Source organism: Arabidopsis lyrata, assembly GCF_000004255.2.
Source record: "Arabidopsis lyrata subsp. lyrata unplaced genomic scaffold ARALYscaffold_3, whole genome shotgun sequence".
Lineage (NCBI taxonomy): Eukaryota > Viridiplantae > Streptophyta > Magnoliopsida > Brassicales > Brassicaceae > Arabidopsis > Arabidopsis lyrata.
In genome coordinates this window covers 7,335,012-7,357,102 of record NW_003302553.1, presented here as the reverse complement: position 1 = coordinate 7,357,102, position 22,091 = coordinate 7,335,012, and the positions used below count along the sequence as shown (strand labels likewise).

The window sequence follows — 22,091 nt, the reverse complement described above, 5'->3', positions numbered from 1 at the left end:
ACAAAAAATAAAACAATTCATATAATATAACTAGTACCATTTTTATATCGCAAAATCGAAACATATTATTCGAAATAATCTCATCCGTCCACTGCATTCATTATTAACCGTCCGATTTACCACCTCGATAATCAATCCCCGAAAAAAAGAAACAACCAATAAAAGAAGGCCACGTAGTAAAATGCTCCAGTAGCATTTCCCGCGTAAATCATACTAGTAAAATATCCTAGAAAAAAGCTTTTGGCATTGGAAACCGGAATCGTCTCTTCTTCCTGAAAACGAAAACCCTAAATCCTCTTTCCGTACAGTTCGTCTCCCCCAAACAGCAGCAACGTTGGTATGGACAAAGGTGAGTGATATCGCATCCGGCTCTTGTTCATGTTCTAATTTCTGCTCCCCTTTTCCATTTCAGTCCAGGAATGTTTTGTCTGACCCTGATAGTTAGTTAGATCTACTTGTACTGTTTTCTCGTTGCTTTTTTCCGATTTGACCCCTAATTTCTAGGGTTTCTTCTGTTCCACTCTCACTTATCATGATTTTATCTTACGACTTTGTGAATCTATGTGTATGTCATGCTTCTATATGGCTATGTTATCTGATTTCACTCTCTATTACATATGGTTTATTTTCTCCGGGCTCATGTGTTTTGAATGTGTGTATTTTTTAGATATGAGGAAGAAACTAAAGTTGGATGATTCTGTGGTCGATGAAGAGGAGGTGGTGGTGGATGAGAAAACATTTCATAATGCTATGGCTAGGTGGTTCATTTCTGATGGGATTAGTCCTAATATCATTACGAGACCTTCCTGTGCAAAATTTATCTACTGCCTGAGCCCGAATTTTCCTCCTAGTGTTTCTCAAGTCAACAAGGAAATTCTTGAGATACACGAAGAATATAAAGAGAAAGCTAAGAAATTTCTCAAGGGTTTTCATGGCCAGTTAACTCTCTCTTATGAATGGATGGTTCTTAGCGATGAATGGACCAGGGATTACGTTAAAGGCCCTGTTTTGCATGAGGATTTCGTCTGTTTGACTGCTCATTTCGTCGATGATAATTGGAAGATGAAGAAATGGATCTTGGGCTACACTACTGACAAGAAAGTACCTATTGAAGATGTTAATATTTACCCTTTTAGGGATGCTGTTCAGGATTTCGAGATTGAGAGCAAAGTCTCTACTCTTCTATTGCCTGTCGATTTGGATTTTGATGAAGTAACTTTAGAACCTTTCAGGAAATGGATAGAAGAGAGAGGGAGTAATCAGATCAACCCACGGGTTTCCCTACTCTATTGTTGCACTGACCTTTTCCGGTTAATGGTTGATGATGTGTTCGATGACTTAAGCGGGTCGCTACTAGAGGATGTGCGTATGTTGGTTGGATGGGGAAGATTGTCACCTACTAATTGGAACCTCAGTTTCTCTAATCTGCAACGAGCTGTAGATATGAAGAATGACGATGAATTCTCATAGGGCCGATGGATTCCGATGATTATGACAACCCATCCGATGAAGATTGGGATAAGGATTCAAAACGTTTTGCAAACTTGCTGGGTTGCATCTATATTGTTGTTCTTATGTAAGCTTTTCGAGGGAGAGGTGATCCAACTTCTAACGTCTTCTTCCACCTACTTGCTGAGCTGAAGGTAATGTTGAAGCAAGAGCTCGCAAGTGCTGACAATGATTACTTCATCGGCAAAGCTAAGCAGATATTGAAGAGGTTTGATAGGTACTGGAACAATATGTTTCTGGTTTTGGCAATAGCTTGTGTGTTAGATCCTCGGTTCAAGGTGAAGTATCTGGAGTTTTACTGCTCTAAGGAAGTCAATGTTGAAGGTTCAAAAGCTGAAACTGTTTTGGACTATTGACGCGATCAATGTGCTCGTTATGCAGCTAGCGATATCTCTCAAAACCCAATATGCCCAGTTGCTACAATTTAGTCTGACTCCGAAAAAGAACATGATGATGAAGGAGAAGAAGATGATGATGATGAATATGATGATGAAGGAGAAGAAGAACAGTATGACAATGAAGTAAAAGAAGAGCAGAAGGACAAGGAAGAGAAGAAGCCTGATGCATACGAGGAGTTTGTTTTTTTTCAAGAATACCTCACATTTGAAGGATTTCAAAGAGAGCTTCATGAATCTGAGCTTGATTGCTACCTCAGAGAACCAGTTGTGGAGTGGAACAAAGACTTCAAAGCGTTGGAATGGTGGAAAGAAGAGAGCCAAAAGTATCCAATCCTCTCCCGAGTAGCTCGTGACATTCTCTCTATTCCAATCTCACGTGCCACGTCGTGTGATGCTTATGTTGCAGACAAAAGAGAGCCTCCTGAGTTTGTTCTCTCCTTGGAACCCAAGATCACTAACGCCATGATGTGCACCAAAGAATGGTTAAGCCTTTGATGATCGATCATGGCAAATTTGGTAACAAGTTCCTTCTCTTTTTTTCACTAGTAAGGAGAACTTAAAATGCTTTTGTAGTCTTCACGAACTCAATGTCTCTGTGTTTCGTTCATTTTAGTACTTTGGTTTCCCATTTCTATATCAGTAACATGTTCTTTTGAAGACATATTTTTGTTAAATCAATATGAAATTTCTCAATATTAATTACTATTTTTGTAAAATTAATTTTGAATAATTTACAAATTGTTAGAAGATGAAATTAATATGTCCACAAATTTAAAAAGTTAAGTAAATAGATAAAGATGCTTTTTCCTTTATCAATCAACAAAATGACGAAAAAAAAGAAAGAGATAAGATGCTTGAGTTTATGCAAATAAAACTCAAAAGCTATTTGAATTATAAATAGAAATATGAGATTAGATATGTAATTATAGAAATGTGTAACTTTACCTTAGATATACAAGTACTACATAAAAGTACTACATAAAATTATAGGAGTGTAAAGAACAATGTGTATTGATTGTGTAATGGTGGCGGTGTAAATTGGTTTGAAAGGTTGCACTTGCTCATGTTTCCCACGTGTTGCTCACTAGCCACCATTAATCTCTGTCTTAATTTGTATTTAACACTTATTTAAAATTGATTTGACAAATTAATGTGAACACAAGCATTTAAAAACACGTATATATAGATATTTACAATAAGATATTTTTACCAGAAATGTATAAAATAAATAAGTTTATTACATATGTCAAAAATCATATATATAATTTTCTACCAAAAATATAGTTATATATTCTCAACATATCCAGGGGTAAACCTAATTAGTTTTCTTTTTTGTAATTTATCCAAAATTAAAATGCGTCCAAGCAAAGCTTCAGTGACTCAAACATGGCTGCTTTACAGACAGCTTTGTCTTTGGAAAGATCTCTTAATCAGCTTTGTCCGTCAGTTCATAAGAAGAGCAAAATCGATGCTTTTGAGTCATAACATGGTCGCTGATTCTGCTGAGATCAGTGTTATCGATGTCAAGTCTCATCTCTCCGTTGGGAAAGATCCTAGTAACTTTCAGATTGCTGAAATTCGAATTCATGATTCAATCTGTATTGAGATTCCGGGCTCTGAAGAAACGCCTCTTTTAGGATCGGTATGTGTTTGGGTTTTGTTTATTTTCTCTTTTTGTAATCTCAATTTTGCTACTTTTGAGTTTTTAGGACTCTGTGCCATTGCAGATTCTTCGATGAATTCGAAGTTAGGATTTGAATTGGATTGGATTGATAAAGTCTTATTCTTTGATAATTCCGCTGACTCGTCTAGTCATGGATTTTAATTTGGGTTTTTTGATCATCACCGTCTAAGGTCTAACAATGGTTAATTTTGCATCAATACTTGACTTAATTTTAGTTCTTTTTCTTTGTTATTTTCATTTGAATCCTTAAGAATGTGATTTCAGCTTTTTCTGGATCAAATTGTTTGTTCTGTTTTGTGAATTCTCTGTTGGGTTTGTGATGATGTTGTGGAGGAGAAGGAACAACTAAACACTAAACAAGCTCCTCTTATGTTACCTTTTTTCCCAAACAGGTCAAGAGTTGTTCTGCAGCTGCAACGATTGTTGAAGAGCCTTTTACTGAGTTTGTCCCAAATATAAGCTCTGGGAGTTATGCGGATAAGGGTGACTACCGGGAGTACATGGAAGATGAACACATATGCATAGACGACCTTTCAGATCATCTTGGGTCTTCCTTCTATAGATTTCCGGTGCCTGTCGCTTTCTACGGTGTATTTGATGGCCATGGTGGATCTGAGGCATCACAGTACATAAAAGAGAATGCAATGAGATTGTTTTTTGAAGATGCTGTTTTTCGAGAATCGCCCTCTGTTGTCGACTCTCTTTTCTTGAAAGAACTGGAGAAATCTCACCGGGAAGCTTATAGGGTTGCTGATCTTGCCATGGATGATGAAAGAATAGTTAGCAGTTCGTGCGGAACAACCGCATTGACCGCTCTTGTAATCGGAAGACATTTAATGGTCGCTAATGCTGGCGATTGTCGTGCAGTGCTATGTAGAAAAGGAAAAGCTGTTGATATGTCATTTGATCACAAATTTACATTTGAGCCAGAACGGAGACGGGTAGAGGATTTAGGAGGGTACTTTGAAGGCGAGTATCTCTACGGTGACCTTGCTGTGACAAGAGCTCTTGGAGACTGGTCAGTTAAGAGGTTTTCACCCCTCGGTGGTTCTTTCTCACCTCTGATCTCAGACCCGGACATTCAACAGATGATTCTAGCCGAGCAAGACGAATTCTTGATTATGGGATGTGACGGTATTTGGGACGTGATGACAAGCCAGTATGCTGTCACTTTCGTCAGGCAAGGACTAAGGAGACACGGTGACCCAAGAAGGTGCGCTATGGAACTGGGAAGGGAAGCGTTAAGGCTAGACTCATCAGATAACGTTACAGTGGTGGTCATCTGCTTCTCATCATCCCCAGCTCCTCAGAGAAGAAGAATACGGTTCTGTGTTTCCGATGAAGCCCGAGCTCGGTTACAGACAATGCTAGAAGGCTAACTGATGAAGGTTTTTGAGCGGTCTTGAGGAGGGGACAATGTATATATTATAGCAACAGAGATGGATTTTGACTTTTGAGATAACCCTGCCAAGGCCAAATTATTTGATGACATTATTACATCTCTCTGATATCGGATGAAATAAAAAGAAGCCATTTTTGATCTGTTTGTTTGGCTATTTATTCTGTAGGATTATCGAAGCACTTATGTTACAAAAACTGATTAAGATCTAAGGAATTCAGGTGATTCAGTTAATCAACTAATTATCCCCAATTTCTTTGAAAATTGCGAACTTATGTTACAAAAACTGATTAAGATCTAAGGAATTCAGGTGATTCAGTTAATCAACTAATTATCCCCAATTTCTTTGTCCCATTTTGATGTACTTGTGTAGTGGTTGATCATATATTTTAGTATCAATTTTGTTCTTATGTGTATGATGTATAATTAATTAAACACTCATCTTGGATTATTAGGGTTATCATCATAATAATATGCTTAATTGCTTCTAGATCCTCTTAACTATGATTAACGAAAATAAAAGAAAAAAAAATCGGGGAAAAAGCGAAGAGGTCCTTTTTGTTTTCGTCTTTATTCGACTTTTCAAAGAGCCCAAAGTCTCTCTTCTCCATCTCTCTCTCTTAAGAAACTTCACAGGAAGAAGAACAAAACAACAACAACGATGGCTATGGCGAGCTTAGCTAGGAGAAAAGCGTACTTTCTCACCAGAAACATCTCTAATTCTCCCACTGACGCTCTCAGATTCTCTCTCTCCCTCACTCGCGGCTTCGCTTCGTCGGGATCCGACGACAACGACGTTGTCATCATCGGCGGCGGTCCTGGAGGCTATGTGGCGGCGATTAAAGCGGCGCAGCTCGGTCTCAAGACAACTTGCATCGAAAAGCGCGGCGCTCTCGGTGGTACTTGCCTTAATGTCGGCTGTATTCCTTCAAAGGTGATTTTAGAAACTCCTTTTTCGATTACCTCGATTCGTCAGATTTTTCTCCGATTTTTGTTTCGGTGATCATCATTTAGATTCGATCTGAGGGTTAGATTGAGCTTGAGGTTTAAGAAATGATTGTGTGATGATACTTATTCATTACTCAGATCTGTTTGTGCTTGATTCCTCAGAAATGGAACTATTTGCCTTTGAATTTTTGTATCTCTTAACAAATTTTGTTCTCGTTGCATATGCTGGATCATGATCCTCTCTTGATTCGTTGTCCAAAGCAAAAGTTCTATGGAACTCGCATTTTCGTAGAGCATGAATGTGATAGATGTTAATAGCATTACTTTTTTTGTTGTCTGATTGTGTTAGTCTCTTCCGCAAACTGTTTAGCTTTGATAAATATATATGACATTATCTAATTTAGCTTATGTTTTATTAGGCCCTTCTTCACTCTTCTCACATGTACCATGAAGCAAAACACGTTTTTGCTAACCACGGTGTTAAGGTTTCTTCAGTTGAGGTAGATCTTCCTGCTATGTTGGCTCAGAAAGACACAGCCGTCAAGAATCTCACCCGTGGTGTCGAAGGTCTTTTCAAGAAGAACAAGGTAAACTATGTTAAGGGCTACGGTAAGTTTCTGTCCCCATCAGAAGTCTCTGTGGACACAATCGATGGAGAAAACTTGGTTGTGAAAGGCAAACATATCATAGTTGCAACTGGCTCGGATGTCAAGTCTTTGCCAGGCATCACCATCGATGAAAAGAAGATTGTCTCATCAACTGGGGCACTGTCTCTGACAGAAATCCCAAAGAAATTCATAGTCATTGGTGCTGGCTATATTGGGCTCGAGATGGGTTCTGTATGGGGACGGCTCGGATCAGAGGTTACAGTTGTTGAGTTTGCAGCGGATATCGTACCAGCAATGGATGGTGAAATCCGCAAGCAGTTTCAACGTTCACTAGAGAAGCAAAAGATGAAATTCATGCTGAAGACTAAAGTCGTCGGCGTAGATTCATCTGGAGATGGTGTGAAACTAATAGTGGAACCTGCTGAAGGTGGAGAGCAGACCACTCTAGAAGCTGATGTGGTCCTCGTCTCAGCTGGTAGAACTCCGTTCACATCTGGACTTGATCTAGAGAAAATCGGAGTTGAGACAGACAAAGGCGGGAGAATTCTGGTGAACGAGAGATTCTCGACAAATGTTTCAGGCGTTTATGCAATTGGAGATGTGATTCCAGGACCAATGCTGGCTCACAAAGCCGAAGAAGATGGTGTCGCATGTGTCGAGTTTATAGCAGGCAAACACGGTCATGTGGATTACGACAAAGTCCCTGGGGTTGTCTACACGTACCCTGAAGTTGCCTCAGTTGGTAAAACTGAGGAGCAGCTGAAGAAAGACGGTGTAAGCTACAATGTCGGAAAATTCCCATTCATGGCCAATAGCAGAGCCAAGGCCATAGACACAGTAGAGGGGCTGGTCAAGATTTTGGCTGATAAAGAGACAGACAAGATCTTGGGAGTTCACATTATGTCACCAAACGCAGGAGAATTGATCCATGAGGCGGTTCTAGCTATCAACTATGATGCATCAAGCGAAGACATTGCTCGAGTCTGTCATGCTCATCCCACCATGAGTGAGGCTATCAAGGAAGCTGCCATGGCTACCTATGACAAGCCCATTCACATGTAGAAGCTCTCAGGTATATCATGGTTTAGTATTTGATTCTGTTTCGGTTGATGACATTCTTGGTTTTTCGGGTTTTGATTTTTCTTTTGTGTGTGTTGATGCGTATACTAGGAGATGTGGATTGAGGGAGAAGGAAGTAAAGCCGCCTACGACAAGCCAAATCGAGATTGGTTTTCTGATTTCGGTTTAAACCTTTGATTTTTAATTTCTGGTGGATACGAGATGAGCTTAAAGAAGATACTTTTACCACTCTTTTTATTCGTTAAATCTTCTCCAGATTTTCAGTTCCGGGTTAGTCCCGACTATAGTAATAATTTGATATGCTCAATGAACCAAATGTGATTAATCAGGTTTGATCGGTGGTTTAGGCTTTGTTTTGTTGACTGATTTTTGGTGAAAGAGTATAAACCAAATTCGATATGATTTTTTCACTGTATGATTGTGTTCAGTTCTCTGATTTCAGTTTGCTTCCAAATTTTGGGACATGGTGTGTTTCCTTTCATCTGTATTATGCTCTCAAGATATTTACCATTTACATAAAAGGTTTGAAAAACGATAGTTGATTAGTAGGATAAAAACACTCAAAAGGAGATATAAAAGACAGTTTGGAATCCAGACACTCATCCATAGAATTCTTATGTTTCGATTTGGGAATTGTGTATGATATGATATATTAATAACCCAATTTTGAAATCTTTTCAAAAAAAAAAATTCCTATAAGTGTAAGATTTTATTTTGTTTCAAAAATGGCAATTATTAATATTTCAAAGATTTTTTTCTTAATGTATCAATTGAATAATGGTAAATTGCTAATTATATTGAATAATTATGTATATTAGTATGCAATAAGAACCTCCCACCTCTGAAATAATTATCCTTCCGCAACCAAGACAATGGCTTATCCTTGCGTCAAAAGAAACGTATTTTCACTTCTTCCTCTACTCGTTCTTCTATCAGTCACCCCTTTGTCTTCATCTTTGTCTCCGAGTGACAAAATCACAAAAGACTTACTTTACTACCTCTGCACAGAACCAAACATTGACAGCAGCTTCTGCATCCCTTGGCTAACCTCTGATCCAACAACATTCACTCTCGACCTACAAGGTCTTCTCGATTTGGTCTTCCAAAAGACGCAATTGTTGGGCTATAAGAGCCTAGCGGCGATGAAAGGCTCAGTGAGAACCATGCCTGGTTCGACGCTCAAGATCCCATTTGAGACTTGCGTGAAAGATTATGAATCAGCCATTAAATCGATCGAGGAAGCTCAAGGGTTTCTGACCTCTAAGGCGTACGCGTTAGCATCTCAAGGGGCTGCTAAAGCCTTCATTAGTATATCAGTGTGTGAAGCTCAGTTTGAAGGACGGGCTGATGTGCCGGCTTATGTAGTGAAACTCAATTTGTTTTTTAAAAGAATGTGTAACATTGATAGGGTTTTCTCCAACGCTTTGACTTAAAAACCAATAAATGAATAAATATTTTAGTCAACTGTTGGAGTATATCTTAGCTAAGAATGAAAAAAACTTTCATCTCTGGTTACTTCTGGTGTAAATTTATGACAATTATATCCACATAACCTTTAATATTTGCCTACACTAAAACTTTCTTAGTGCCAAAAATCATGAACACATATTTGTGAATGCACTTCCCACATCTAATGTATACGCATAATTATTCGCCACATCCAAGACAATGGCTTTTCCTTGCGTGAAAAGAAACGTATTTTCAATTCTTCCTCTTCTCCTTCTTTTATCAATCACTCATTTGTATTCATCTTTGTCATCGAGCAACAAAGTCACAAAAGAGTCACTTTACCAACTCTGTCAAAACAAACAATTTACAACCACTTCTGCATCGCTTGGCTAACTCTGATCCAACAACGTTCACCCTCAATTTAAGGCAGGAGTAAGGAAGCTATTTGCTGCATTTGTATTCATATTTGCTAACGAAGAAATTGAAGATTGAAGGGAGGAGGCTAGCTTTCCCCATGCCTTTGCAGGGTGGTTATCCAGATCAAAACCAGCTTCTGCGCTTATGGCATACATCAATTTGGTCTCAAGTAGCTCTTTGCTGCATCATTGACAAGAAGACATGTTTAATTTCCAATTACAGCAACAATTTGCAAGAGTAGCTATTTGATAACAAAACAAGTCTCTTTAATTGCAAGAGAATTCTTATGTTTAGATTTGGGAATTTTGTATATATATAGATAACCCTCGACATGGTGCGTTTCCTTTCATATGTATTATGCTCTCAAGATATTTACCATTGTCATAAAAGGTTACAAAAACGGTAGTTGAATAGTACGATAAAAATACTCAAAAGAAGATACAAAACAAAGTTCGGAATACGGACATTCATTCAAAGAATTCTTATGTTTCGATTTGAGAATTTTGTATGATATGATATAAATACAAATTGGCAATGAGTGGATTGGCCCTAACCCTTATGGCATACATCAATTTGGTCTCAAGTAGCTCTTTGCTGCATCATTGACAAGAAGACATGTTTAATTTCCAATTACAGCAACAATTTGCAAGAGTAGCTATTTGATAACAAAACAAGTCTCTTTAATTGCAAGAGAATTCTTATGTTTAGATTTGGGAATTTTGTATATATATAGATAACCCTCGACAGGGCCGGCCCAAAGATTCATGATACCTAAAGCCCAACAAAATTTGATGCCCATTTACAACAACTAAAAATAAAAAAAAATTAAAATTTACAGTTGCCAGGGATCGAACCCTCAACAATCTATCCTTAAGTGACCTAAATACCACTAGACTACAAGACACTTTTATAATTTTGATGCCCTTTAAAATACATATAGAATTTGACGCCTAAAGCATCTGCTTGCTGGGCTTTAGGTCTGGGCCGGCCCTGACCCTCGACATGGTGCGTTTCCTTTCATATGTATTATGCTCTCAAGATATTTACCATTGTCATAAAAGGTTACAAAAACGGTAGTTGAATAGTACGATAAAAATACTCAAAAGAAGATACAAAACAAAGTTCGGAATACGGACATTCATTCAAAGAATTCTTATGTTTCGATTTGAGAATTTTGTATGATATGATATAAATAGATAACCCAAAATTTTGAAATCTTTTCAAATAAAAATTTCCTGAAAGTGTAAGATTTTATTTTGTTTTAAAAATGGCATGATTAATAATTCAAAGATTTTTTTCTTAACTTATTCAATTGAATAATAATGGTGGATTGCCAATTATATTGAATTAAAGAATAATTCCATAGAAGGTGATTAATTAGCCCCCTGAATTGTTCGTTCCCACATTAATTTGAGTCAACAATTGACTATGAAAAACAAATTTGGGTAACATTTCATTAACAACACCAAGCTAAAGCTTGACTTTTGTCATACAAAAACTATGTATATTAGTATGCAATAAGAACCTCCCACCTCTAAGTATACGCATAATTATCTTTCCGCAGCCAAGAAAATGGCTTATCCTTGCGTCAAAAGAAACGTATTTTCACTTCTTCCTCTACTCGTTCTTCTATCAGTCACCCCTTTGTCTTCATCTTTGTCTCCGAGTGACAAAGTCACAAAAGGATTACTTTACCAACTCTGCACAAAACCGAACATTGACAGCTACTTCTGCATCCCTTGGCTAAACTCTGATCCAACAACATTCACCCTCGACCTACAAGGTCTTCTCGATTTGGTCTTCCAAAAGACGCAATTGTTGGGCTATAAGAGCCTAGCGGCGATGAAAGGCTCAGTGAGAACCACGACTGATCCGACGCTCAAGATCCCATTTGAGACTTGCGTGAAAGATTATGAAGTAGCCATTAAAGCGATCGAGGAAGCTCAAGGGTTTGTGACCTCTAAGGCGTACCCGTTAGCATCTCAAGGGGCTGCTAAAGCCTTCATTAGTATATCAGTGTGTGAAGCTCAGTTTGAAGGACGGGTTAATGTGCCGGATTATGTAGCGAAACTCAATTCATTTTTTAAAAGAATGTGTAACATTGATAGGGTTTTCTCCGACGTTTTGACTTCTTGATTCTTTATGTATCTTTCACCTGCAAGATGGCAGAAACCCTTCAATGTCATTCACTCTGTTGTAGTAACTTAAAAACCAATAAATGAATAAATTCTTAGTCAACTATTATGTCTTGCATCTTAGCTTAGAATGAAAAAACTTCCATCTCTCGTTACTTCTGGTGTAAATTATGACAATTATATCCACATAACCTTTAATATTTGCCTACAGTAAAACTTTATTAGTGCCAAAAATCATGAACACATATTCGTGAATGCAAATCTACCTAAAGAAGAGAGGTCAGGAAAGTAAGTTAGAAGAATACTAATCAGATAACTAATCTCTGCACTAATGCTAAGAATAGCAAAGTGTTTCTCTCTCTTATATTAGGACTTGTGGTCTAACTAAGAATCAGAAAGAGCAACAACCCATTCCAAGAATTTCTATTATTAGTTCTAGTGGAAGCAATCAATCGCGAGTATCTATAAATATGAACACTCAGGCATAGTAAGGGAATAACTTAATCATCTATCAAAGAACATAAAAAAGAAAAAAGCAAAGATGGCAGCATACCTGATGAACAGAGTTATTGTGTCTTCTCTGATGTTTTTTGTAATGATTGGTGCCTTGAATGCACAAGTAGCAGACATAAAAGCAATCTGTGGGAAAGCGAAAAACCAATCCTTCTGCACTAGCTACATGAAATCCAACCCAAAGACCTCAGGTGCTGATCTTCAAACGCTAGCAAAGATCACCTTTGGTTCTGCACAAACAAGTGCATCAGAAGGTTTCAAGAAAATTCAATCCCTAGTCAAGACAGCAACCAACCCCACTATGAAGAAAGCATACACCTCGTGCGTACAACATTATAAGAGTGCAATCAGCAGTCTCAATGATGCTAAGCAGAGCCTGGCGTCAGGCGATGGGAAAGGGCTGAACATTAAGGTCTCAGCAGCTATGGAAGGACCTTCAACATGTGAACAAGACATGGCGAATTTCAAAGTAGATCCTTCAGCTGTGAAGAACAGTGGTGATTTTCAGAATATTTGTGGCATTGTTCTTGTCATCTCAAACATGATGTGAGAGTGGGCTTGATTCAATCTCCCTTCATAACTCGTTAGACAATTACATTAAACAATTATACGTGCATATTTACTTGTACAATAAAAGAACTTGGGTCTCAAAAATAATCTGAAATCAAACACTCTTCATTATCAAGTAAACTCATGATCTTTTACACATCAAGTCTAATGCAACAGAAGGAACCCAAAAAAAAAAAAAAAAGAGAGATAGAAGAAATTCACACAGAATCATGAGAACAATGCAGGAAAACCAAAGGCCATCATAACGCAAAAAGAAATAGCTTTATTCGACATACATACCCGAGAAAAAAAGATGAAAGAGGAAAATGCTGCTGCAACACATAATTAGAGAGAGACAGAGGTAGGCTTGTAGTCAATAACCAATGCTTTATCCAAGCTGCCAAGAAAGATGGTGGCGAATTCAACGTGAGCAGGATGAGCAATGTACTCTGCAACAGCTTCTTTGGTCTCAAATGTGGATTCAAAGATGTGTGTGTAACCTTGATGCAGATTCTCAATGCTCACATCTTCTCCCCTAAAATTATAGAATAAATCAGTAAGACAAGAGCAGATTCTCGCAAATTCAATGATTATTTCCAAAAGATCATCGATGGAGATGGATTCTCTATCTTATGAAATTAGATCAACAATTGTTAGTAATTAAATCAATTTCCCCAAATTGCATAGTTTAGAATAAGGTTCTACAAAATCATATTCAGTAGATGATAATGGATCTCGAGCATATTTCTGACACTAGGAAGCAATTCAGATCTAAATTTACTGACCAGTGGAAAGCTTTCATAGGTTCGATGAGATTGACGAGATTGGCGTAACCTTTGATAAGCTCTTCGATTGTCTCAGGGCTTACGCCATCTTTGAACTTAGCAAGCAATACGTGCTTCACCACCGCTCCCTTAGCTTCCGCCATTTTTGATCCTCTGCGATCTCCACTGATCTCTCTCTCAACTCACACAAGTCTAAGTGAAAATGGACGGTCAAGATCTTTGTTTGATTAAAAGAGCGCGTTTGTGACGTGCAACTACGTTCGTCGGATTACTTATTATTCTTCGTTTTAGAATGTATATTATTACTGTTACCAGTACAGTAACTTCAATGTATATAGTTTAATCGTTACAGGTCGAGCTAACATAATACTATATCTTTGTTTTCCTAAGAAACGACTAAATGACAATCTCAACCAAAAAAGAGACTCAAGTCAAAACTCTTGATGATATGGTATGATGCAAATAATTTACAAATAATCATCTATATGTAACATATGCATCAATTAACCAAAAAATTTACAGCATTTGAGTTCCAAACTTGAGACCTGTCTTATTTACCATTTATTTTATTGAATTTTTAACCCAATACTAACTCTTTAGGCACCTCCACATAAGACTTCCCCGTAATCACCCTTTTTTTTCTTTGTTTTGGACACATTTTTTAAAGCGAAAACCCGAAGGCTGCAAATGAAACCCATTAGTTAAGTAATCTCTACTACATGTTCCCCTTCTAGATCCGTCTCTTAGATGCTTAGAGCCAACAAGCCTGCCTCAGTCTACAGGTAACCGGTTTATACCATAACCAAGGAACGCTAGATAAAAGGGTGTCAATTTGGGGCCATGCAAGTCTGTCTTTTAAGGCTCAGCTCAGATCAAAACCCGCTTCTGCGCTTATGGCGTACATCAACTTCGTCTCAAGTAGCTCTTTGCTGCATCATTGACAAGAAGACAATGTTTAATTTGCTTTCTCCAATTACAGCACCAATTGCAAGAGAAGCTATTTGGTAACAAAAGAAGTCTCTTAACTGAGCAAAACCAAAGAGATTGTGCTATGAGAGGACAAACCTTTGATAAGGCGGAAGCTTAAGAAGATTCATACAAGTGGCTGATGTAGGTAGTCTATCAACTGATTCATTACTCGCACTACCGGCAGCCCTGAAACAAATTTCAAACGAGGATGGATCTTTTATCATTCTGTTGTTGTCCAAAGCCCATCAAAAGTCAAAACGTTTGAGTATTACCTCTGTATGCAGAATGCAGGTTCCAAGTATTTGAAACCGAGCAGTGGTCCTCGAGAACAGCCCGTCACAAACCTGAAATTGAAGATGATAAGAGGTACCTCTTAGTTCTCTTAAAGAAAATAAATAGACTCCGTTAATCATTGGGTACACAGACTGTAGTAACTGAAGTTGGCTTACTTTAAGAACTTCTTCTGGTTTTCAGTTGAGAAGCTTTTCATAACTTCCCAGAACATATCGATCACATAATGTCCCTGTCAAGAACATAGCGATGTAATCATATAAAAATGTTCCAAAAATGTCCCTACACTAATTCACAATGGCATTTTGGCTGACAGTGAAGAACCACTCACCGCGTGGTAGCCTCCAGCATAATTAGTGTTGTTTCGCAAGTCGTCAATATCCAAACTGTCAACTGAACCAGATATGAGAACCTGCAACCAAAGCCCACAAAGGTAAAATTTATCTGTTCATGCTCCCCGAGGGAACAACTAACCGAAGCAAGTATAATAATAAACTTATATCCATTGGCACCTGAAGCTCATGCTCATTGAACATGTCGATCCATTCTTTTGGAATGAGTTGCTGAAACCCCCTCAAGAAATGAGAACTCTGCTGGCGTATCTGCAACCAAAAAATGAGATGATATCAAAAGCTGTTGATTTACAGGGTGACCTCAGGTATGCCAAGATAAATGATAGGTAAGTGGTTCCCAAGTACCTGAAAATTTAACCGATGATTGGAAACCAGATGAATGAAAGTTATAACATTCTCATTTGTAACTCGCATGTCTTGTCCCCCTGGAAGTAGCTCTTCCTCTGTCCTCTCTCCATATTCATTATTCAAAATAACAAAGTAAAGCTCCAAATCTGAGATATCACCCTTATAACGCTGCAAAAATATCATATGTCAAAAGTCTTGTAGGTGGTAAACAAACAATTTCAGTTTCGAAAGAAAAAAAAAAAAAAACAGATTTCAGCTTTCTCGCACATCTATGCTAGCAGCTATCTCCCCGTTCTATAAAGCAACAACTAATAGAATGTTCAGCAAAACTCACCTTCAGAAATATAAGGTGCCTATACAACTCAGGATCCAGAGAAGGCAAATCGTTCAAATAGTTGTACCTAGCAAAAGAACAATAGAAGTTTCACAACATGTTCACAAGGTCTATGCGGGCTTAAAAAACAAATGAAATGACAGGAAGTTGAGGCTGGAAATTAAATTTACATACTTTTGTTTCAGTTTGCTGAGGAAAAACGTTGCAAATGGTATATCAACTAGAATCCCTTCAAACATTGCCTGCAACAAGATAACGGGAAAAAATTCCATGAGTCTTGTCATAACAGATGAAAATCAACTTTAAATAACGACAAAAGCCCAGTTCAATAACTTTTCTATGAAAACATCAAGACAATTATACGCCTACTAATTCTATTTGCATGAAAACATGGCGAGTGGAATCAGTAACGTATCAAACGTGCCGTACACTTTAAGCATGATGGTTTGCTTTCTGTCCTATATATAAAAGTTAGAAGGATAAAAATGGTAAATTATACGAGGCCCGCATCAAGGCCACCCAATCAAATACCATACTTTTGCAAGAAGACTGCCGAGAAAATGAAAGAACTGGAGATGCTGGTCATGTATCATTCCTGACCCAGGATTAGGATAAAGCATATGATCAGCCGTCTCCTGAAAGAAAGCATGTACAAGATTCAGAGGAAGAAAGACGACTACATGCAAACATGATGGAGTAAGGTAAATTATAAAATCCACAAAAACTTTGGTGAGCAAAACTAGATAAATGACCTTAAACAACCCGTATTGCACATCAAAGGCAGCTCGGGTAATTTTCTCCATGAAGTCTTTGAAAATGCCACCACCATCAATACCAGCTTCCTCAACTCCGAGTTCATTGACAAATGTCACGCGAATCTACACTCAGTAGTTATTTGCATCATAAGTATCGCAACATAGAAACAAATCAGAGACACAGGAACGAAAATATGGATCTGTTTCAATAGTGAGCCAAGCAATTGCTAGAAGACACATATCGGGCAAGAACTTACCGACCCCCGGAGATCATCCTCTGACAACGCACTCATTTGATTGTAAGCATCTTCCAAGATATGATCTCTTCGTATTCTGAACCGATTTCGAGCAAAAATTCCTTGCGATCCATGACTCTGCCTTGCCGTTGCTAATTGTGTCTGCAAATGATGACCAGCCGCAGCCAAGTTATCAGTGAACAAGTACATACAATATTTTCTCATATTTACCCAGATTACTTCTGCAAGTATATGTTAATTAGCTCTTCTAGGTTCCTCAAAACGTACAAATGATAATTATTCATCAGATATACATATCCCAATAGCCACTTACTGTGAATATTTTGACTCTGCTTGTAAACGGAATCAAGAACGGAGCTTGCATCAGTATGTAGTTGGCTCTCGTTCCTTCCACTATGGCCTGAATAAAGGAAAAAATATCAACAATGATAGGGGACAAGACCAATATCAAAAATGATAGATAACGAAACTTTCATAATGTTAGCACGTCACAAACATTAAACGAAATAGCAGTGTAGTAGTCACCTGAGAGATGAAATATTCATTGACTGTATCAGCTTGGAAGTCACTCGAGGAAGTGAATTGTTGCCGGTTGTTCCAATCTTGCAGCTACAGAAGATTTTATCAGCAAAGGGGATAAAATGAACAGTGAACTTTGCCAAGTTTTACTGACTTAGAGTCAATATAGCCATAGTTGGTCAAGGAGTATTAACTTCTTTGCAGCACATACCTGTGAAAGTAACTCAGAGACTACAACCCCAACCCTGTTCTGAATCAATTCAACAGGGTTCTTCTTCGAGAGGTCATTGGAGACAGATTTCCCAGTGTTAGGTTGCGTAAGTGGATTTACCCATAATAACTGCCATAAAGCCTGGACAAGAGAGCGAAGATACACAAAGATATGAAAAACTATAATCATGGCACATAAGATACTATTTTTCTGGTGAGCCCAATAAAAGCTAGTGTATAAAGATTAGCAGAAAATTGAACAACCACTGCAACAAAGCTACCATATGAAAACGCAGAGTCAATCTAGCTTATTATATGAGATTCATCAAAACACTTACTTGCTTAAGAATAATGATGAGCAACCTGATATCTTGTAGCGATAATGGCTTCTCTCGTTCATAAAACTCCTCATTGTCGACTATCATAAGCATATGCCTGATCATCAACGACAATGTTAAACCAAGTATTAAACCACCCTCACAAGACACAACACTAATATACCTATAGTCATACGAGAGAGTGACTTTCAAGTAGTACTACAAAAAATTTGGCATTAAATCAAGCAAACCTTACTTATAAACAGGACAAAAAACAACCAGAGGTAATAGCCAACCCGGAGCATCCCCTGGAAGGTAAGCTAGGAGTTTAGGCATGGATGACCACTTCTGGTTCTCATGGCATCGTTTCATATAATTCCACAACACAGCTACAAGCTCGGTCCTATAAGCCAAAATTGTCATGATCCGCTCAAGAGGGAGAGTGTTGAATGCTGCATACAGAAAAGAACTGGCTGTGCCAATAGCTAATGCTTCTTTATCTTCGTCATATGACTGCGTACCAAGCGAAACTTGATGGAACAAAACATTTGTCTGCAGGGATGAAACTAAGATTACTTAAGATTAAAATTAAAGAATTACTTGATCCAGGTCCAGGTGAGGCATAGCACTTAAATAAGAACAGAGGAGGCATAGCACTTAATGTGCTTTCATATGACAGAGAGTAGGTACATACTAACTGCAGAAGAAAACGTGAGTCTATAGCATTGGTTATCTGGTGCTCAAGTGCCCTATTCAAGACTAATTCTGGTACATCGTCAATTAGCATATCATCCTCATCAGAAGAGCCTGAATCAAGATAAAAGTGCAAGTCTCTTTCAGAACAAGATCAAATTTTATGAAGAACTACTGCGAGCAGAATGGAAAGGAAATCTTTAGGATCACAAAACAATGCCACGAGCGAAGAGTAGTATAGCAAGGAAAAATGCCATACTCTGTCTGCTTTCTTTTTCTGATGATTTCACAGGAGGAAGTGTCTCCAATAAGAAAGTTGCAACTAATGCAATGTCAATTGCCTGGTCAAAATAAATAAAGAAAAACAAAGCAACATTAGAATCAAACAAAACTGGGTTTCTACAAATATATCTATTTGTAACGTTTCCAAACACTACAAAAGCACATAACTTGTGGATCTTCAGCAATAGAGGAAAACAACACTTCCAATCGTAAAAGCGATTGTATAGCAGCAAAGATAAAATAGATCAATTCATTCAGAAACACTACCTTACAAGTTAATATATATGTGGCACTATCACCTGTAGCAAACACTAAACTCTTATATAAGAAGATAATGTTCAAAATCTATATATATTAGACATAAGCTGTTGACTACTGAACACAAGGTCCTCTTCGCAAATCTACTATATATGAACATCGCAAAGTGAAAATCACTAACGAAAAAGGAAAAATTCAAGTAATCATGCACTAAAAGAACAACCACAGTAGCGAACACAAACACACAAATACAATAAATCAACTGCATAAGGAACCTACCATGTCTAATGAACATTCAGGCTGTGACAACACCACATTTGCAGTGTCCAACGTATTACCAAGCAGGCAAGCATAACCAGGGAATTCTGGGCTTGTTTCCATTGGGAGAACACAGGTATCCTTTTGAATACAGGAAGCCATCTGGTGAATGTAGTGTTGACTTAGACTTGGGTTGGCAAAGACCTGGACAATGAAACTATGAGTTTACCGAAAATAGATGCTCACAGTTGAGATAATATTTAGCTCAGGGTCAAACACAAACTTGTAAGAAACCAAAAGCTATCATATTTTACATATATTTTGATTAGCGTCTATCCGTGACTAAACAACATGAGTTCAAGAACCAACCACTTTCAAGTTTGGGAAGAGCTTCCATATCAAAGGTATTGTAAGAATCATAGATGAGAAACTACAACGTGGATCAACAACAGGGCAGCAACATGGCTCACGGCCAATATGTGGTACTATCAGTGTCAAGACTCTTTCTAGTGAAAGGATGCTGCCGGTCATTGTCTGACCTCTTGAGCTTTCCTGCAACAAACCACAATTGCTTCAAAAGTATAGATTGCCAACTAGATGGTGGGGCATAATCATTGGGAACTGTTGAAAGTACCTTAGCCGTAGTGACCATTTCTCGCACCAGTTTGAATACGTTCTCTTTATGTAGATAACTAACTATTTTGCAGACCCAAGGCAGCTTAGGATCTAGCAACAACGACACTGCCTCCATCAAGATAGCTGTTGAAATGCTAGCTTCTTCAGGAGTAACTAAGAGCTGATCCCTTAAACGGTTCCTGATGATTTAAATCATAAGGAGGCAAAACTGAATAACTTAATAACAGAACTGACAAAGCCAAGATAGCGACAGTTGGTCCCAGTTTGATAGAAGAAGGGCTATTGCTTGGATATGCTCTACAAAATGAGAGATGACAAAATATATATATTACCTATTCTGGTGTATAGCTTCAATACAGGTAAATGCAAGTTTCTTTACTCTAAAATCCACCAAATTATGCTTAGAGGAATAGTCCAAGCCAGAAAAAAGGCTGACAATGTCACCTGTCATATGATGAGAATTTGTAATATATCAGTAAGCAAGATCTCAGTCATTATTGGAAAGAAATTAGAGAAAAGATTGTCTGTGAAGCAAAAAAAAATAATAATACAGTGTATATGTGTGAGGATGTAAACAGCAAATGGGAGACTAAATTTGTGGTGAAAGGGATATTCCTCACACAATGTTCTAATTTTACTGCTCGTAAGATAAACATAATAAACAAGAGTATGAAAGCCATAAAAAAACATATTAAGCAAAATGAAGACTTGGAACATGCTTCCCCTTACATAAGAGTTACCAAGAAAGGAAAAGCACTCTGATCAAACCCATGAATAAATTGATCAAAAGTGTCAACAAAAGAAGCATGCATAGATATTGGAAATACCACTGCTGTCAACGAAACTCTGCAGTAGACGACAAGTCTCCACAAGTATCACAAAATCTCCCGAGTTTTGTGCCTTGAAAAAAAACAGAAACTGCCGGAGGAAACTTGAGCCTGGCTCAAAGCAATGTCTGGATGTAGAAAAACAATAGAGAAGTAATTAACCATAGAACCATTATAAGACCAAAAAAGACTGTAGCAAACATAATAGACCAAAGAAAAGTACCTATCGACATTCTGGCAATTATTCCCATAGGTTTCACAGAAATCATGCCGCACCTTCGAGCGCTCAATGGCCATTGATCGTCGACCTCTAAAGAATTTCTGCAGCCAAAAACCAATCAGCACCTTGCCCATCAGGAGCATAAAAGATTGAAACAAACTTTTCCTCTTAGCCACAACAAATGCACTTGTCCACATAAGAGAAGGGAAAAAACACTTTGAAGTGTTGCATTTGCAGTTCCAGCTAACATTTTGTAATGGCAATGGTTCAATCTTAACACCCAAAACAAAACCCACAAGACCTGTACCGCATGACACCGTAACAGGATAAATTTGTTCCAGAGGCTAAATCTAACGAGGACAATGGTGTTATGGAGATTTAGAAACAGCAAGTAGAAAGATTATTTAGCTCAAAGATTCTACCAAAATGAAACCTTTCTTGCAAAATGTTTGCTCTACATTGCTTAGAAAACACATAAAATCCCAGAGTCCCAAAAGAAAAGGCTTTTCAATAGGATTAAAAAATCGGTAACCTGAATTTTGAGAGCAGCAGAGTTCTGCTGCTTCTGTAGCAAGCGACGATTACGCTCCATTCTAGTCTGCTCCAGAAGCTTCCGAGCATCTCTTTCCTTGGTGCTCCGGCCACCTAAATCAACTCGCTTCCGAGTCGACGGATCGCCGGAGAAAAACATGTTCTTGAGCTAAACCTAGAATACCAATACACGATTCTCTGCCCGAAAACCTAAGATTACTGTTATTTCTTACTATCCGCTGCGATTGGAGCCAAAAGAAGCTAGGGATGTGATCGGCGTTATGCCCTAGAACTGGAGATAGATTCTTCAAAGGTGATAAAGAAAAATCAAGAATTTGGATGATTTGCGTGCAAAGGAAAAAACAAAAACAAAATCAAACAGAAGCTAAAATTTCTGTGAAGCAATTAAGAAAAGATAGTTTTCGGAAGCCGACTCTCAACGAAGACGGAAACTTCGTGAGTGGTGAGTTTAATACGACGCCGTTTCAGAGTCTTTTTGAGGAAGAAGAAGAATAATTGGGTCGTGTCGTGTTACACGGGAAACAAAAAAGGAAACTCT

At 38.0% G+C, this 22,091-nt stretch overlaps 7 protein-coding genes across 7 annotated transcripts; 5 read left to right on the top strand and 2 right to left on the bottom strand.

Annotated features, from left to right (window-relative positions):
- Positions 1 to 3,227: 3,227 nt before the first annotated feature.
- On the top strand, positions 3,228 to 5,228 carry LOC9321262 (probable protein phosphatase 2C 43). The gene is made up of 2 exons (XM_021033496.1): positions 3,228 to 3,549; positions 3,984 to 5,228. Exons 1-2 carry the CDS (start codon positions 3,262 to 3,264, stop codon positions 4,968 to 4,970), a joined length of 1,275 nt encoding a protein of 424 aa, XP_020889155.1. The 5' UTR covers positions 3,228 to 3,261; the 3' UTR covers positions 4,971 to 5,228.
- Positions 5,229 to 5,500: 272 nt separating this feature from the next.
- Positions 5,501 to 8,080, top strand: LOC9321261 (dihydrolipoyl dehydrogenase 2, mitochondrial). Its single transcript, XM_021033472.1, has 3 exons — positions 5,501 to 5,924; positions 6,358 to 7,618; positions 7,717 to 8,080. The coding sequence occupies exons 1-2, from the start codon at positions 5,652 to 5,654 to the stop codon at positions 7,606 to 7,608; spliced, it is 1,524 nt and encodes a 507-aa protein (XP_020889131.1). The 5' UTR covers positions 5,501 to 5,651; the 3' UTR covers positions 7,609 to 7,618; positions 7,717 to 8,080.
- Positions 8,081 to 8,177: 97 nt separating this feature from the next.
- LOC110230462 lies at positions 8,178 to 9,059 on the top strand. Its single transcript, XM_021033569.1, has one exon. The coding sequence runs from the start codon at positions 8,499 to 8,501 to the stop codon at positions 9,057 to 9,059; it is 561 nt and encodes a 186-aa protein (XP_020889228.1). The 5' UTR covers positions 8,178 to 8,498.
- Positions 9,060 to 10,775: 1,716 nt separating this feature from the next.
- LOC9321260 (pectinesterase inhibitor) lies at positions 10,776 to 11,738 on the top strand. Its single transcript, XM_021033568.1, has one exon. It carries the CDS (start codon positions 11,065 to 11,067, stop codon positions 11,626 to 11,628), a length of 564 nt encoding a protein of 187 aa, XP_020889227.1. The 5' UTR covers positions 10,776 to 11,064; the 3' UTR covers positions 11,629 to 11,738.
- A 94-nt stretch (positions 11,739 to 11,832) lies between these two features.
- LOC9319121 (pectinesterase inhibitor 2) lies at positions 11,833 to 12,891 on the top strand. Its single transcript, XM_002885147.2, has one exon. The coding sequence runs from the start codon at positions 12,169 to 12,171 to the stop codon at positions 12,688 to 12,690; it is 522 nt and encodes a 173-aa protein (XP_002885193.2). The 5' UTR covers positions 11,833 to 12,168; the 3' UTR covers positions 12,691 to 12,891.
- On the bottom strand, positions 12,795 to 13,669 carry LOC9319120 (stress-response A/B barrel domain-containing protein HS1). The gene is made up of 2 exons (XM_002883008.2): positions 13,475 to 13,669; positions 12,795 to 13,224 (listed from the first exon to the last, which is right to left on the bottom strand). Exons 1-2 carry the CDS (start codon positions 13,615 to 13,617, stop codon positions 13,035 to 13,037), a joined length of 333 nt encoding a protein of 110 aa, XP_002883054.1. The 5' UTR covers positions 13,618 to 13,669; the 3' UTR covers positions 12,795 to 13,034.
- A 287-nt stretch (positions 13,670 to 13,956) lies between these two features.
- Positions 13,957 to 22,063, bottom strand: LOC9319119 (E3 ubiquitin-protein ligase UPL6). The gene is made up of 26 exons (XM_021033431.1): positions 21,534 to 22,063; positions 21,005 to 21,102; positions 20,782 to 20,909; positions 20,287 to 20,398; positions 19,953 to 20,133; positions 19,688 to 19,870; positions 19,340 to 19,522; positions 18,780 to 18,861; positions 18,522 to 18,634; positions 18,084 to 18,379; positions 17,849 to 17,945; positions 17,512 to 17,652; positions 17,307 to 17,390; positions 17,095 to 17,181; positions 16,782 to 16,922; positions 16,522 to 16,647; positions 16,306 to 16,404; positions 15,944 to 16,011; positions 15,770 to 15,836; positions 15,433 to 15,603; positions 15,247 to 15,336; positions 15,066 to 15,146; positions 14,893 to 14,966; positions 14,716 to 14,787; positions 14,540 to 14,629; positions 13,957 to 14,403 (listed from the first exon to the last, which is right to left on the bottom strand). Exons 1-26 carry the CDS (start codon positions 21,690 to 21,692, stop codon positions 14,337 to 14,339), a joined length of 3,090 nt encoding a protein of 1,029 aa, XP_020889090.1. The 5' UTR covers positions 21,693 to 22,063; the 3' UTR covers positions 13,957 to 14,336.
- Between the last annotated feature and the right edge of the window lie 28 nt (positions 22,064 to 22,091).

Bases quoted from the DNA above. Each gene is read 5' to 3' on its own strand.
- LOC9321262 (XM_021033496.1), top strand. From the start codon at position 3,262: ATGCGTCCAAGCAAAGCTTCAGTGACTCAAACATGGCTGCTTTACAGA. The intron at 3,550-3,983 runs GTATGTGTTTGG...TTTCCCAAACAG, and splicing joins AAACGCCTCTTTTAGGATCG to GTCAAGAGTTGTTCTGCAGC.
- LOC9321261 (XM_021033472.1), top strand. From the start codon at position 5,652: ATGGCTATGGCGAGCTTAGCTAGGAGAAAAGCGTACTTTCTCACCAGA. The intron at 5,925-6,357 runs GTGATTTTAGAA...ATGTTTTATTAG, and splicing joins TCGGCTGTATTCCTTCAAAG to GCCCTTCTTCACTCTTCTCA.
- LOC110230462 (XM_021033569.1), top strand. From the start codon at position 8,499: ATGGCTTATCCTTGCGTCAAAAGAAACGTATTTTCACTTCTTCCTCTA.
- LOC9321260 (XM_021033568.1), top strand. From the start codon at position 11,065: ATGGCTTATCCTTGCGTCAAAAGAAACGTATTTTCACTTCTTCCTCTA.
- LOC9319121 (XM_002885147.2), top strand. From the start codon at position 12,169: ATGGCAGCATACCTGATGAACAGAGTTATTGTGTCTTCTCTGATGTTT.
- LOC9319120 (XM_002883008.2), bottom strand. From the start codon at position 13,617: ATGGCGGAAGCTAAGGGAGCGGTGGTGAAGCACGTATTGCTTGCTAAG. The intron at 13,225-13,474 runs GTCAGTAAATTT...CTATAATTTTAG, and splicing joins CCTATGAAAGCTTTCCACTG to GGGAGAAGATGTGAGCATTG.
- LOC9319119 (XM_021033431.1), bottom strand. From the start codon at position 21,692: ATGTTTTTCTCCGGCGATCCGTCGACTCGGAAGCGAGTTGATTTAGGT. The intron at 20,910-21,004 runs GTACTTTTCTTT...TTCTACATCCAG, and splicing joins AATTGCCAGAATGTCGATAG to ACATTGCTTTGAGCCAGGCT. The intron at 15,604-15,769 runs GTGAGTTTTGCT...ATATTTTTGCAG, and splicing joins GGCACCTTATATTTCTGAAG to CGTTATAAGGGTGATATCTC.